The sequence below is a fragment of the Aedes aegypti genome, chromosome 2, assembly GCF_002204515.2.
Source record: "Aedes aegypti strain LVP_AGWG chromosome 2, AaegL5.0 Primary Assembly, whole genome shotgun sequence".
In the NCBI taxonomy this organism is placed as follows: Eukaryota; Metazoa; Arthropoda; class Insecta; order Diptera; family Culicidae; genus Aedes; species Aedes aegypti.
The window spans coordinates 241484085-241501246 of NC_035108.1; the positions used below are offsets into that span (position 1 = coordinate 241484085).

Below are 17162 nucleotides of genomic sequence, written 5' to 3' on the forward strand. Positions count from 1 at the left end.
ACTGGTTCCTAGGCGAGTCCTGTCGCGTTCCGCCCATCAGCATGTACTTTGTTTTCGACGCATTTACCACTAGTCCAACTCTTGTTGCTTCGCGGGTGTACATTTCTGCCACCGTTTCAAATATTCTTCCGATTATATCCATGTCATCAGCAAAGCAAACTGGACTGGACGTTGGTTAAATCGTGCCTAGGCTGTTAAACCCGGCTCTCCGCATGACCCTCTAGCGCAATGTTGAACAACCGACACGAAAGTCCATCACCTTATCTTAGCTCCTGGCAAGACTCGAACGAACTGGAGTGTTCGCCCGAAAACTTTACACAGTTCTGCACACCGTCCATCGTCGCTCTAACCAATCTTGTGAGCTTCCCGGGAAAGCTGTTCTCGTCCATGATTCTCCATAGTTCAATGCGGTCAATACTGTCGTATGTCGCTTCAAAATCAATGAACAGGTGATGCGTAGGGACCTGATATTCCCGGCATTTTTAAAGGATTTGCCGTTCGATTTCACGAAACCTGCTTGATACCTTCCCACGAACTCATTTGCTATTGGTGATAGACGACGGAAAATGATCTGGAATAATACTTTGTAGGCGGCATTTAGAATAGTGATTGCTCAATAGTTCTTACATTCTAGCTTGTTGCCCTTTTTGTAGATAGAGCAAATAACTCCTTGTTTCCATTCCTCCGGTAGCTGTTCTGTCTCCCAGATTTTGACTATCAGCCGATGCAGACAAGCGACCAACTTCTCCGGGCCCATCTTAATGAGTTCCGCTCCGATACCATCCTTCCCAGCTGCCTTGTTATTCTTGAGCTGGTGAACGGCATCCTTAACTTCCATCAAAGTGGGAGCTGATGGGTTGCTATTGTCCAACATTCCAACGTAGTCATTTCTTCCGCTGCCTTGAGCCTCCGTGCCTGTGCTCTCAGTGCCATTCAAGTGTTCGTCGTAGTGCTGTTTCCACCTTTCGATCACCTCGCGTCCGTCCGTCAAAATGTTCCCATCTTTATCCCTGCACATTTCGGCTCGCGGCACGAAGCCTCGGCGAGATGCGTTGAGTTTTTGATAGAACTTTCGCGTTTCTTGGATGTGGTGCAACAGCTCCATTTCTTCGCATTCCGTCTCCTCCAGGCGGCGCTTTTTTCCTGGAACAGACGGGTCTGATTCATCCGCTTCTGTCTATAACGTTCCACGTTCTGTCGAATACCTTGCTGCAGCATTACTGCCCGCACTGCGTTCTTCTCCTCCAGAATTATTCTGCACTCCTCGTCGAACCAATAATGTTCTCCACCTGCATGTTAGTGGTTAGAGTTCGCGGCTACAAAGAAAAGCCATGCTAAAGTTGTCTGGGTTCGAATTCCTGTCGGTCCAGGATCTTTTCGTAATGGAAATTTCCTGCCACACGATATACGAATGCAAAAATGGCAACTGTGGCAAAGAAAGCTCTCAGTTAATAACTGTGGAAGTGCTCATAAGAACACTAAGCTGAGAAGCAGGCTCTGTCCCAGTGAGGACGTAATGCCAAAAAGAAGAAGAAGATCGTTTGTAAAACTCATATAAGACATAAATCTTTGATAGTGTCATCCATATTCATGAAAAACATTGTTTCTAAAAATTTAAAATTTTACGCATGACAAACAGTCAATTTTCGCAAAAATCTTATTTTTTATTAGCTTATGCATTGAAGGATGAGAAGCACCATTCACGCATTGGAAATATTCCATTGATAAATGTTGATTTGAATTCATTCCGATCAATGTTATCCCGCTGATCAACTCGGTGAATTGGGTTAAACTAGTTTTGGGGTTCTTGGGAAATAATTATATTCAAAGAACGTCTCGATAAACTCCCAAATGTATGCAATTTAAAACGGCATTGAAAACTATACCACCATACAGTTATGAATCAATGATGAGACGATTCCTAAAGAAACTCTAAATCGTATGCTCTCACTTACACAGCAATGCCTGGACCAACTGGGAATTGAACCCGGACACTTTCAGCATGACTTTGCTTTATAGCCACGGACTCTAACCATTTGGCTAAGGAAGGCACCAAGCATTCGTTACCTCGCAACTAAATTGCTATTATAGTGTTCGGATTCATATTCAATTTGATCCATAACTAGGATACCGTAATTTCGGGTGAAGTTGATCAGTTTTCACTGTTTTTCTTGTCTGTTTTCTATGATGTTGCCAATTCCAAACAACTTAATGCAGGAAAACAAGTACGACGGTGAGCCTCATTGGTTTATATACTCAAATTTTCGTACAGTTCTGATTTTAGTGCTGAAAATCGTCTCTAAAATAAAAAATCAAGGAATTCCATTTCGGGGTGAAATTGATCACCTGTCAAAACAATTATTGTTAGTTTTGAAAACAACTTTACTTATTTAATTTGGGCCTCCTTAATCCAAATATGCTTGCCAAATTCTTAACAATGCAAAATTTATGGAAATAATAAACTATTAATTTTCAACAATACCTCAGAAAACGCCTAAATGTAGGCAATTTCCGAAGGAATCTTCTGATAATCTATAAAAAAATCAATTATTACAACAAAATGAACAAACTGGTACGAATTTTGATGAAAAAAAAACCGTTTTGGGAATATATTTCAAGCATCCTTACATATTTTCAGGTTGACACCATCTCCAAATCCTTGTTTAAAACTATAAGTTTATTGATGTCTGCCAATACCATACAGAGCACGATTATGGAATTTTCTATTATTTTCATAGAAATAAACATTCTTTTTTTATAACCTGTAAATAAAGAATAAAATAATATGTTAATCAATCCACAGTCCGGGAAGTCTCCCTCCTGCGCCAACTGCAGCCAGTACTTATAGCTCAGAAATACCGTAGGTACGAACAGATAAAAGGTACCAAGCCAAAAGGCAGAATAATTAATATCACTTGAGATAGGTAGACATGACAGTCCTTTCCCCTTTAGAAAGGCCATTTTCACGTTATAACAACTGATACAACGAACAATCGAAAATATACCTAAAAAAATCCACAATTGTACTAATACTACAACAAAACATTCAAATCATTGGATTCATGTTGCTCAACATTACATATGACAACTTCGTCAACACTAAAGAACAATTTCGTTCACCTCAATATAATATCTCGCTTCACAACAGAACAACTATGTTCACAATGTACGACAATTTCGTCAGCTCTAAAGAACAATTTAATTCTACTCAAATTGGCAAATTCACCATACTCAAATTAATAAAAACGGCAATTTCACCAAACTCAAATAAATAAAAATGGCAATTTCACCATACTCAAAAAAATAAAATTGGCAAACTCGCCACTTCTTTGAAAAACGATAATCGCCAACACACGTTTCCATGATCCTCGTCGCCACTTTTATAACCTGTAAATAAAGAATAAAATAATATGTTAATCAATCCACAGTCCGGGAAGTCTCCCTCCTGCGCCAACTGCAGCCAGTACTTATAGCTCAGAAATACCGTAGGTACGAACAGATAAAAGGTACCAAGCCAAAAGGCAGAATAATTAATATCACTTGAGATAGGTAGACATGACATCTTTAACACAAAAAGCTTCACAACATGCAATTCGACAATAGTTAAGACAAACAACGTTCATTTACATTGGTTGTATTGATTTATGTGCTCTATTAGAGGGAAATAAAATCGTATGACACAGTGATCAATTTCACCCGAATTTACGGTACTCGTCTTAACTTCTTCTTCTTCTTGGCATTACGTCCTCATTGGGATAGAGCCTGCTTCTCAGCGTAGTATTCTTACGAGCACTTTCACAGTTATTAACTGAGAGCTTTCTTTGCCAAAGTTGCCATTTTTGCATTTGTATATCGTGTGGCAGGTACGATGATTCTCTATGCCCTGGGAAGTCAAGGAAATTTCCTTTACGACAAGATCCTGGACCGACCGGGATTCGAACCCAGACACCATCAGCATGGCTTTGCTTTGTAGCCGCGGACTCTAACCACTCGGCTAAGGAAGGCCCCTCGTCTTAAGCTCTCAGTTAATAACTGCGGATTGAACACTAACCTGAGATATAGGCTTTACTCCAGTGAGGACGTCTAAAAAAAGAGTCTAAACATCGAGTTATCGAAAGTTGACTGTAATACTATGCGATTACTCCTACAGAAGCTATTCCGTTTCTTAGATTTAGACTGTTAGCCCCGGTTATGCAGACAGATGGCTCACCTTTCCGTCATGGTTCACTGGCATCTTCTCATGCCCATTATCAAAAATGATCCCCTGCTCATTAAGTTCTAAGAGCTCCACGAATCAAACATGTTGCCTGGATTTGTTGAAATTCGTTATTTTTTAATTACTTACAAACCTAGACTTCTTCACATCGACTTCGCAATGAATCCAAATCTTGAATCTTATGCATAACTTTGTTTTTTTTTTATTTCTAGTCGTCACAATTGCTTCAACTGCGGCAGTAGTACAACACAGAAGACGTCCTCGTCGAAGTTTGCCACAGTCAGTACGACAGAAAACTTCTATCAGCAAGGTACGAATCGCTATAATCTTCATTATATCAACGACAACTGATTCACTTTTGATTTTTTAGAATCTTCTCAACTTAATGAAGAAAGCACCTTTGTTCGGCGCCGAACTTGGACGAAGGAAGACGCCGATGAATATTTGAGTCGCAAGGAAGCTTCAACCATCGAACGAAGCAGTACTGAACAGAACGTGTCCAACCGTAGGCTAACATGGACTAAGGAGGACTTCGAAAACGTGGACATTTCAAGACTGAAAGAATCAACGATTGTGACTGAAAGGCAGAAACCCATTCGGCACGAAGATAATCTAAGACCTGAGGGTGATTTTATACGGCCGGAAAAACCATCGTTTCAGCCTGCGGAGAGACCAAAACAGATTCGCCCGGAAGATAATCTGCGCCCAGAAGGACCATTTGAGTCTCCGGAAAAGCCTAGATATCAACCAGGTGAAAGGCAGAAACCAATCCGTCATGGTGATAATTTACGCCCTGAAGGAGACTTCGAGCGACCGGAAAAGACACCATTCCGACCTGCTGAGCGCCCCAAGCAAATTCGTCCTGAAGACAATTTGAGACCTGAAGGAACATTCGAGTCACCCGAGAAACCTAAATACCAACCAGGTGAGAGGCAGAAACCGATTCGTTATGATGACAATTTGAGACCAGAAGGCGACTTTGAGCGGCCGGAAAAATCTCCATTTCGACCAGCTGAGCGACCGAAACAGGTTCGTCCGGAGGATAATCTTAGACCAGAAGGCGCATTCGAATCACCTGAGAAACCTAAATATCAACCAGGTGAGAGACAAAAGCCTATTCGGCATGATGATAACCTTCGTCCAGAAGGAGACTTTGAGCGTCCAGAGAAAGCACCTTTCCGTCCAGCTGAACGTCCGAAACAGGTTCGCCCAGAAGACAATCTGAGACCAGAAGGTGCATTTGAATCTCCTGAGAAACAAAAATATCAGCCTGGTGAGAGACAAAAGCCAATTCGTCATGATGACAACCTACGTCCAGAAGGAGATTTTGAACGTCCCGAGAAGGCTCCGTTCAGGCCTGCAGAGCGTCCGAAACAGGTTCGTCCAGAGGACAACCTCAGACCAGAAGGAACATTTGAATCTCCAGAAAAACCCAAATATCAACCAGGAGAGAGACAGAAGCCTATCCGTCATGATGATAACCTTCGCCCAGAAGGAGAATTTGAACGTCCAGACAAGTCTCCATTCAGACCAGCCGAACGTCCGAAACAGGTTCGACCAAGTGATAATCTTCGACCTGAAGGAGAATTTGAACGTCCGCAGCCTAAAGTTTTTCAACACGCAGAACGTTCTAAAGTTATTAGACATGAAGACAATTTGTATCTTGAAGGAACATTCGAGAGAACCGATAAAACTATTTATGTGGCTGGAGAGCGTCCGAAGCCCATCCGTCATGATGATAATCTCAGACCAGAAGGAGAATTCGAACGTCCTGAAAAAAGTCATTTCAGACCTGCTGAGCGCCCGAAACAAATTCGCCCTGAGGATAACCTGAGACCAGAAGGAGCATTTGAATCACCAGAAAAACCCAAATATCAGCCTGGTGAAAGACAGAAGCCGATTCGTCATGACGATAACCTGCGGCCAGAAGGAGACTTTGAACGACCTGAGAAGGCTCCATTCACGACCGGCCCTGAACGCCGAAACAGGTTCGTCCACGAGACAATCTACGACCAGAAGGAGCTGAATCTACCGGAGAAACCAAAATATCAGCCTGGGGAAAGACAGAAGCCGATTCGTCATGATGATAACTTGCGCCCTGAAGGAGATTTTGAACGACCTGAGAAGGCTCCATTCCGACCGCTAACGTCGAACAAGTTCGTCCAAGACAACCAGACCAGAGGACATGTTGAATCGTCCAGACAGAAGCATCGCTGATAACCTGCGCCAGAAGGAGATTGCGGAGCCCATTCCACGCTTGAACGTCCGAAACAGTTCGCCAGAGAAATCTAGACCAAGGATGATCACCGAGAAACCAAATATCAGCCTGGTGAAAGACAGAAGCCGATTTCGTCATGACGAATAACCTCGCGTTCGTCCAGAAGGAGACTAATTGAAACGACCTGAGAAGGCTTCCATTTCCGACCAGCTGAGAGCTCGTCCGAACAAGTTCGCCCAGAAAAAGCAACAAAGACCAGAAGGTGATTTTGAACGTCCTCAACCATCTGTTTTTCATCAGGCTAGAGCGAAACCCCAGTTATCAAGCGAGAAGACAATCTGTTTCTTGAAGGAACATTTGAGAGAACCGAAAAAACAGTTTATGTTGCTGGTGAAAGACCAAAACCAATTCGTCATGACGATAACCTACGCCCAGAAGGCGGCTTTGAACGTCCAGAAAAAGCACCATTCCGGCCCGCGGAACGTCCAAAACAGGTTCGTCCAGAAGACAACCTGAGACCAGAGGGAGCATTTGAATCTCCCGAGAAACCAAAATATCAGCCAGGCGAGAGACAGAAACCCATCCGCCATGACGATAACCTTCGTCCAGAAGGAGACTTTGAACGTCCCGAAAAAGCTTCGTTCCGACCTGCAGAGCGTCCTAAACAAATACGTCCAGAGGACAACCTCAGACCAGAAGGGGCCTTTGAATCACCGGAGAAACCTAAATATCAGCCTGGTGAGAGACAGAAGCCTATCCGTCATGATGATAACCTACGTCCTGAAGGTGATTTTGAGCGTCCAGAGAAGGCTCCATTCCGACCTGCTGAGCGTCCAAAACAGGTTCGTCCAGAGGACAATCTAAGACCAGAAGGAGCATTTGAATCTCCCGAGAAACCCAAATATCAGCCTGGCGAGAGACAGAAACCCATCCGCCATGACGATAACCTTCGTCCAGAAGGAGACTTTGAACGTCCCGAAAAAGCTTCGTTCCGACCTGCAGAGCGTCCTAAACAAATACGTCCAGAGGACAACCTCAGACCAGAAGGGGCCTTTGAATCACCGGAGAAACCTAAATATCAGCCTGGTGAGAGACAGAAGCCTATCCGTCATGATGATAACCTACGTCCTGAAGGTGATTTTGAGCGTCCAGAGAAGGCTCCATTCCGACCTGCTGAGCGTCCAAAACAGGTTCGTCCAGAGGACAATCTAAGACCAGAAGGAGCATTTGAATCTCCCGAGAAACCCAAATATCAGCCTGGCGAGAGACAGAAACCCATCCGCCATGACGATAACCTTCGTCCAGAAGGAGACTTTGAACGACCTGAGAAGGCTCCATTCCGGCCTGCTGAACGTCCGAAACAGGTTCGTCCGGAGGACAATCTGAGACCAGAAGGGGCCTTTGAATCACCGGAGAAACCCAAATATCAGCCTGGTGAGAGACAGAAACCCATCCGTCATGATGATAACCTACGTCCTGAAGGTGATTTTGAGCGTCCAGAGAAGGCTCCATTCCGACCTGCTGAGCGTCCAAAACAGGTTCGTCCAGAGGACAATCTAAGACCAGAAGGAGCATTTGAATCTCCCGAGAAACCAAAATATCAGCCAGGCGAGAGACAGAAACCCATCCGCCATGACGATAACCTTCGTCCAGAAGGAGACTTTGAACGACCTGAGAAGGCTCCATTCCGGCCTGCTGAACGTCCGAAACAGGTTCGTCCGGAGGACAATCTGAGACCAGAAGGGGCCTTTGAATCACCGGAGAAACCCAAATATCAGCCTGGTGAGAGACAGAAACCCATCCGTCATGATGATAACCTACGTCCTGAAGGTGATTTTGAGCGTCCAGAGAAGGCTCCATTCCGACCTGCTGAGCGCCCAAAACAGGTTCGTCCAGAGGATAATCTAAGACCAGAAGGAGCATTTGAATCTCCCGAGAAACCAAAATATCAGCCAGGCGAGAGACAGAAACCCATCCGCCATGACGATAACCTTCGTCCAGAAGGAGACTTTGAACGACCTGAGAAGGCTCCATTGCGGCCTGCTGAACGTCCGAAACAGGTTCGCCCGGAGGACAATCTGAGACCAGAAGGGGCCTTTGAATCACCGGAGAAACCCAAATATCAGCCTGGTGAGAGACAGAAACCCATCCGTCATGATGATAACCTACGTCCTGAAGGTGATTTTGAGCGTCCAGAGAAGGCTCCATTCCGACCTGCTGAGCGCCCAAAACAGGTTCGTCCAGAAGACAATCTAAGACCAGAAGGAGCATTTGAATCTCCCGAGAAACCAAAATATCAGCCAGGAGAAAGACAAAAGCCAATTCGTCATGACGATAACCTGCGCCCTGAGGGTGATTTTGAGCGTCCTGAGAAGGCTCCATTCCGTCCTGCTGAACGTCCGAAACAGGTTCGTCCAGAGGACAACCTGAGACCAGAAGGAGCCTTTGAATCACCGGAGAAACCCAAATATCAGCCTGGTGAGAGACAGAAACCCATCCGTCATGATGATAACCTACGTCCTGAAGGTGATTTTGAGCGTCCAGAGAAGGCTCCATTCCGACCTGCAGAGCGTCCAAAACAGGTTCGTCCAGAGGACAATCTAAGACCAGAAGGAGCATTTGAATCTCCCGAGAAACCAAAATATCAGCCAGGAGAAAGACAAAAGCCAATTCGTCATGACGATAACCTGCGCCCTGAGGGTGATTTTGAGCGTCCTGAGAAGGCTCCATTCCGTCCTGCTGAACGTCCGAAACAGGTTCGTCCAGAGGACAACCTGAGACCAGAAGGAGCCTTTGAATCACCGGAGAAACCCAAATATCAGCCTGGTGAGAGACAGAAACCCATCCGTCATGATGATAACCTACGTCCTGAAGGTGATTTTGAGCGTCCAGAGAAGGCTCCATTCCGACCTGCAGAGCGTCCAAAACAGGTTCGTCCAGACGACAACTTGAGACCAGAAGGAGCCTTTGAATCGCCGGAGAAACCCAAATATCAGCCTGGTGAGAGACAGAAACCCATCCGTCATGATGACAACCTACGTCCAGAAGGAGACTTTGAACGACCTGAAAAGGCTCCATTCCGACCTGCTGAACGTCCCAAACAGGTTCGTCCAGAGGATAATCTGAGACCAGAAGGAGCATTTGAGTCACCAGAGAAGCCCCAGTACCGCCCAGCGGAGAGACCAAAACAAGTTCGACCACAAGATAATTTGCGGCCGGAAGGTGAATTTGAACGTCCACAGCCCATTGTCGTCGGAAAAGTTGACAGATCTCAAATTGTAAGACATGAGGATAATTTGCATTTGGAAGGAGTGTTTGAGAGAACTGAGAAGACTGTCTACATTGCCGGAGAACGTCCTAAGCCGATAAAACATGATGATAATCTTAGGCCAGAAGGTGAGTTTGTCACTCCAGAAAAACCTCAATACAAACCAGCTGAGCGACCAAAACAGATTAGACCTCAAGATAATCTCTATCCTGAAGGAGACTTTGAACGTCCTAAGCAACCAACGGCAATTGGAAAAGTAGATCGTGCGCAAATCGTGAGACATGAGGACAATTTGCATATGGAAGGCACTTTCGAGCGAACAGAAAAGCATGTTTACGTAGCAGGTGAGAGGCCTAAGCCGATAAAACATGATGATAACCTTAGACCGGAAGGTGATTTCACCACACCCGAGAAAACACAATACCGACCTGCGGAGAGGCCGAAGCAAGTTCGTCCTGAAGACAATTTGAAACCTGAAGGAGCATTTGAGCGTCCTGAGAAACCCGATTTTAAACCAGCTGAAAGGCCGAAACAAGTACGGCCTCAAGATAATTTACGTCCTGAAGGTGAATTCGAACGCCCACAGCCAGTGGCTATTGGTAAGGTCGAACGGTCACAAATTGTTCGCCACGAGGACAACTTACATTTGGAAGGAACGTTTGAACGTACAGAAAAAACTGTGTACATTGCTGGTGAACGACCAAAACCAATCAAACCTGATGATAATCTCAGACCAGAAGGGGACTTCACCACACCTGAAAAGATTGAATTCCGGCCAGCAGAACGACCAAAGCAGGTGATTCCCAAAGATAATCTCAAACCTGAGGGATCGTTTGAATCGCCAGAAAAGCCAAGATATCAACCTGGTGAAAGGCAGAAACCGATTCGTCATGATGATAATCTTCGTCCTGAAGGAGATTTTGAGCGTCCTGAAAAGGCTCCATTCCGGCCTGCTGAGCGCCCAAAACAGGTTCGACCACTAGATAATCTGAAACCTGAAGGGACATTTGACTCACCCGAGAAACCGCAATATCTACCTGGTGAAAGACAGAAACCCATCCGTCATGGCGATAACCTCAGACCAGAAGGAGATTTTGAACGTCCAGAAAAGGCTCCATTCCGACCTGCTGAGCGTCCGAAACAGGTTCGCCCAGAGGACAACCTGAGACCAGAAGGAATATTTGAGTCGCCCGAGAAACCCAAATATCAGCCTGGTGAGAGACAGAAGCCTATTCGTCATGATGATAATCTCCGCCCAGAAGGAGACTTTGAACGTCCCGAGAAGGCTCCATTCCGTCCTGCTGAACGTCCGAAACAGGTTCGCCCAGAGGACAACCTGAGACCAGAAGGAGCATTCGAATCACCCGAAAAACCCAAGTATCAGCCGGGTGAGAGACCGAAACCTATTCGTCATGGTGACAATCTCAAGTCAGAAGGAGACTTTGAACGTCCTGAAAAATCACCCTTCAGGCCTGCTGAACGTCCAAAACAGGTCCGCCCAGAAGACAATTTGAGACCAGAAGGTTCATTTGAATCACCTGAGAAACCAAAGTATCAACCAGGTGAAAGACAAAAACCTATTCGTCACGGGGATAACCTTCGCCCTGAAGGAGATTTTGAGCGTCCTGAGAAGTCTCCGTTTAGACCTGCTGATCGCCCGAAACAAGTACGCCCTGAGGACAATCTGAGGCCAGAAGGAACGTTCGAAACTCCAGAAAAGCCAAAATACCTACCTGGTGAAAGACAGAAACCCATTCGACACGGAGACAACCTACGCCCTGAAGGGGACTTTGAACGTCCAGAGAAGACACAATTTAAACCTGCTGAACGTCCTAAACAGGTTCGTCCTGAGGATAATCTGAAACCGGAAGGTTCATTCCAAGTACCGGAAAAACCAAAATATCAGCCTGGTGAAAGACAAAAACCCATTCGGCACGGAGATAACCTCAGACCAGAAGGGGAGTTCGAAAGGCCTGTTGAAAAACCTGGTTTTCAACCAGTCGAGCGACCTAAACAAGTTAAGCCTCATGATAATCTTCATATCGAAGGTGAATTCCACTCGTTGAAACAATACAAGGAACAAAAACAACGTAAGGAAGCTGAAATTAAGGAAGTGCACGAAAACGGTATTTTGGACGGAGCTGTAATGGTAACGACTCAAACGGTGACAACGATCCTCAAAGGTGATAAACCAAAAGCATCAGGAAAGAAAATAACCACATTGGAATCGGAAGACAACACCAGCCGGTCTCAAGCATCTGAACGACATCAAAATCAAATCACATCATCGACGTCACAAATTCATCAACATGATGTGAACCGGAAATCTGTAGCACAGAACGTCATTGATTCGAGAACAATTCAAAATGTTGACGAGCAATCAACATCTAGAAACATTCAAGAACGCATCCATAGCGGTGTGTCACAAGCCTCTTCGACTACAGAAGTTACTTCAGCACGTACTCAATCAATGAAAAACATAATCCAGGGAACGGACACAACACATCATGTAACTAGCAAAACTTCCAGATCGTCTACCTCAGGCCAGCACATCATTCAATCCACAGATGGAATGATTGATGGTCCTCATGGGCAAAGACCTCTTGAGCCAAATGCTACTTCGCAATCTATGAGAACGGTAATGCAAGGTTCCGATATCCAACAAAAACGTATGTCTTCACAACACATTACTACGAGTAAAACATCCAAATCATCGGCTCATTCAACGTCCTCTACAAATCAGCAAGTTATTCATTCGTCGGGTGGATGGATTCAAGACGCGCATAGTCCACATGAACCGCAGGGGCATCCCTCCCTGAGAGCTGGTATGGCGGAATCCGACGTTCAACACCATACATCTAGTAAGACGTCGAGAACATCCGGTCAAACAACGTCCTCTGCAAGCCAACATGTTGTCCATTCATCAGTTGATCTCCAAGGAATACCGATGAGTCATGGACCGCATGTAACATCACAAGAACGCCACTCGGGTTCAAGTGTCTCTTCCGCGAGTCAGCGTGTGGTTATCGATGGACAAGTGGTCACGGACAAGGCAGTCACTCAGCATTCAGGGCTCGAGAAGGTCGTCGAGGACGGAGTGGTAAAAGTCGATAAATCGTTCAATGAGAAACGATCATCTGGATTCGATGGGCAAGCTGCGTTACATGGCCATGAATCCGCGAAAACAGTTACAGGTAAAGGACGTTCAACGAATAACATAGTTCACGGTTTGAATGGTGTTGACAAAGGTGGTAAAACCGTTGATAGCGGTACTACTCAAGTGCAGGTAAAGAAGTTGGTTGGTGGCAAGTGGGTTACCAGAACAGTAACAGAAAGGGTGTCTGATGCGCATGACGTCCAATCAGACAAACAAGTACGCAGCACAGTTTCCAAACAGGAACATTCCGTTGCGAAAACTTCCTCTAGTAGTAACATTAGTCAGCATTCCAGTAGTAGTCAAAGCACGAAGCTAGTGGGAGGAAAGTTGGTACATGTCAAAGATTCTTCTGACACTAAAGTTGATAATGTTCAGAAATCTGGTCGAAATCAACAACGTGGTAGCTCTAGTATCATCCTTGGAGAAGAAACGTCTAGTACTGGTAAGCAATCAACGACGTCAAAGATAATTGGCGGGAAACTAGTACATGTATCACCCAACGAAGGAAAGGGCTCCAACATGGTTTCAACTGTCAATGGCGCTCACAGCAAGTCTTCTAACATCATAACACATTCTGAATCGACATCTTCGATGATGAAATCGTCAAAAACAGAAAGCAGCGAGTCGAAACGAACAGAGTCGAAATCATCCTCACAGGTCATATCTCAAGACTCCAGTACTGGATCTGACAAACATTTTAACCGGAAGAGTACATTCTCATCCGAAAATGCTGGCAATTCTATTCTATGTCGACAACAGCAGTCCAATGTACAGCCAGCCAATGCGAGTAGCATGAGTGTTTCCGGATCAATCCAGCGAAAGAGTATTTCCAATCTAAACGACAGTGCAATGTATTCTACAACGAATCGAACCAGTTACAGCTCTCTTCATCGTCGGGAGAAGGAATCTGCCGACTCTCGAATGCAGAATTATTTGAAAACATTGGAATCGGGAACGATCACATCTCGCACCAAGCTGCAGCCCTGTCCGCCGCCTACACTGAACACATCGACCAATGTAACGACGAGCAGTAGCTCCATCGGTCAACATTCCAGCAGTACGCAACAAACCAAAGTGCTGCGTGACTACCATGCTGCACTGAATACGACAAAAAGTTCAACAAAATCCAACGCGTCCAGCATTTCGTTTGGCGATGACAACAAATTCCACGGCACAAGCTCATACAAAATGCAGTACGTGCAACAGAATGATGGACGCTGCCCTGCCCATGCCATCAACGATAACCTTAAGATTTCGAAAGTAACCAAGCAGCACACCTACTACATGCATGATAGAAGATGATCGCAATGACTGTCCTTATCGAAAAAAAAATAGCTATCGCAGTAATAGCAGCTTGTTGATGCCTACTTTACGCAAAAAGTGAATAAATTTGATGAAAAAAAGCTTCATTGCTATATTTTTTTTATTCGTTACACTAATATTATTCATATCTATTATATGGCTTTGCTTGAAATGCAATAAACAAATTATACAAGTTGTATGTGTTTTGATGTATGAGAATTCACGACAGTCTCCTTTATCTGTTTCACGCGATTCTGTCTTACTCCATTCTTGGCTTCCACAATCACCATCTGATGTTCACGATTCTCTCGCAGTACTAAATGTCATGGGACGACTTACATTATGTAGTGGGCTTTGTCGCGGAGTGGTTGCTGTCCTACCGGCAATACGGTTTGTCCGGACAAGCTCCTGGTTCTGCGGTCTCCGAGGGATACACCGAACACTGACGCTCACTTCACCTAGGTTTAAGTACACACCCTAACCGTAAATAATAAAACCATTCCTATTTTACTATGTTAAATTTATGCCTTGGTTTTGCCATGATTTTGACGAGTTTCCCTCACGCAGCGAACTGGACTATCGAAATTCATACATTTTGCCTTATGAAAGATGGAACGATTATCGCAATACGAACGTTTTATGTATCGTTTTAGCATCACTCCACACCAAGGCGTCGATAGGAGCGGGGTGTACGCACGAGCCTATCGATCGGAAGGTCCTTGGTTCGATTCCAGGTTGCCGCGACAACTATTTTTGTTTTCAAATTTCGGTTTCATAAGGCAAATTTATGAATTTCAACCCGATTCCTAGTGGCGAATTTTCATAAGGGGTTCCTATGTTTATTGATAGTCCATTTGCCTGAGTGCTGTATTCGAACCCGGTAGTAAGATTGATTGGTTCATGAGTTTAGGAACCAATGTCCCTGCTTCTCCTTTCTACCATCTTTGTCTCCGTCTCATTCGGGGAGGTGACAAGGTCTCGAAAACTGATAGAAACGGCTATTAATCTGCCACAAAGGGCTTCAGCACTAGCTTCAGCTCAACCACTCTTTTGATCGCCAACATCAGCATACGTGATCAAACGTCAACATCCCCCGCAAAATCGCTAGTGTTTGGAGGTGATATTAACCTCCAAATTGCGAAATCATCACCTCCAAGTTAGTTCTAATACCCTCCGTTATATGAATTATGGTAGCGCGTCGATCGTCGCAAGTTTCTCGTTAAACAGTCAATAGTTGTAGAGTTGTAGTTGCGACAGGTACTGGCACCATTGTTTTCAGATTTCCCGAAGGAGGGAAAGAGAGCGATTTTATGATGACGTCACCGTGCAATTCAAATAAATTTCGATTATTTCAAAAGTGAACAAAAACAATCTGTCATAGAACGATCAGAGCTGTTGTCAGTTATGGACCAATGCACGAGTTCATTATTTGACGTTTGAGCGGTGCCGTGTTATTTATGTTATGTACTATGGCAAAGAGTGAGTATGGCACCGCTCAAACGTCAAATTAGTGAACTCGTGCACTGGTCCATTGGAGTGCAACCAGACAAATATGACATCTCTCACTTCCAACTCCCTGAAGAAAGCGCTAGTTTTTGAAGCCCACCACCATCTGTGTGGCGCTAGTGCTGGAGGAAACAAATTTAGGCTTTGCCCTCGTCAAAACCCGCACGGAAGCGACAAAAGTCGTATGAGAAAAAAATACTATTGATAATCCCGGTGTGGATCGGCAAACTGACGATTGGGAGAGTTATAGTTGGCTTCGAAAATGTTGTCAGTAATGAGATTTCTAGAAAATAAGGAAATTCGTCGATAAAAGATTTTACTGGAGATTCATTTAAAATATCTTGATTACCATTTTTGTGGTTATTTTATGGTGTTAATCAATGCTATCCGGGGCACAGGAAATGGATCAAGAGTTTAGTGAAGACGAAAATCCTGAAGATACGCGTCAATCCAGGAGTAGTAATCGGGTTGTCCCATCCGGTCATCTGTTGGAATGCGTTGTTGGCGTTGAAGTATCCTTGTCTTTTTATTTGAGATCGAATCAAATCGAAAAGCAGTGTTGCGATGGATCTTCTTCGTGAACAATGATCGACGCAACTTCGCGATCCAACATTCGCCAAAATTCATTTTACATTTTTGCGTCACGAAGAGCATCGCAAAAAGCGAACGGATGCAACGCCGAAGAAGCAAAATGAACACACCGATAAGTGGTTCGCGAAGCCTTTCCCGCGTGGCGTAGGATTCATTTATCCACGCGCTGTTCATTCTTGTGACTCATTGCAAGAATGCTTCTTCTCGTACAGTCAAGCAAACACTCCACGCTAAGCCAGCTCCACGCAGCGCATGTATTAAAACTACACAGAATGAAGCAACCAATGCTTTCTGATGGCGACAAAAGATTGAAAATCCGTTTGCACCTTTCGGAGATATCGGCATTTGAAAACAACCATTTTTTCTAAGATAATTTCTGATAACTCTGTAACCACAGACAAACAGACGTAACACTTAGAACAAATTTCGATCAAAATTATAGTCACGAGGACATGTACGCCCAATGCTAAAATCGGTGTGTTTGGCCGACAGGCCAACAGATGGCGGTAGTGTGTAAACGTCAAACACAAACAAAAACGATGGCAGCGCTGCGGGTGGTGGATTGGCCACCTACCATATTTTTGAATCGACAGTTTAAAAGGTGGTCGATGGACAATGATGAGAGTGTGACGTCTGTTTGTCTGTGCTGTAACCTTAAGAGATAGAACAGTAGTTTCTTGGGCAAAAAGTTGCGCAATTAAAAGTTCTAAAAGTGCTCGGAACAACGTTTTTGCGAGAAATTATCGCATAAAAAGTTATCAAGAAAAAACTGGTTTTTCAGTACCACCCTAACATTTTTGTTAAAAAAAATCATAACTCGCGAACCGTAAGAGATAGAAATTTGAGTTCTTCGGCAAAGTTGCTCCAAATTGGTTGTTCTAAAACATTGTAGAACATTGTGTAG

At 44.5% G+C, this 17162-nt stretch overlaps 1 protein-coding gene across 1 annotated transcript in view; it reads left to right on the plus strand.

Annotated features, from left to right (window-relative positions):
• LOC110676505 overlaps positions 1–14355 on the plus strand; it is a 29473-nt gene extending 15118 nt beyond the window's left edge. Inside the window, exons 4-6 of the mRNA XM_021844594.1 lie at positions 4429–4526; positions 4587–5450; positions 6873–14355. Coding sequence (XP_021700286.1) covers positions 4429–4526; positions 4587–5450; positions 6873–14161 — 8251 coding nt within the window. The 3' untranslated portion in view covers positions 14162–14355. The remainder of the gene's footprint in view (positions 1–4428; positions 4527–4586; positions 5451–6872) is intronic.
• The last annotated feature ends 2807 nt before the right edge of the window (positions 14356–17162 follow it).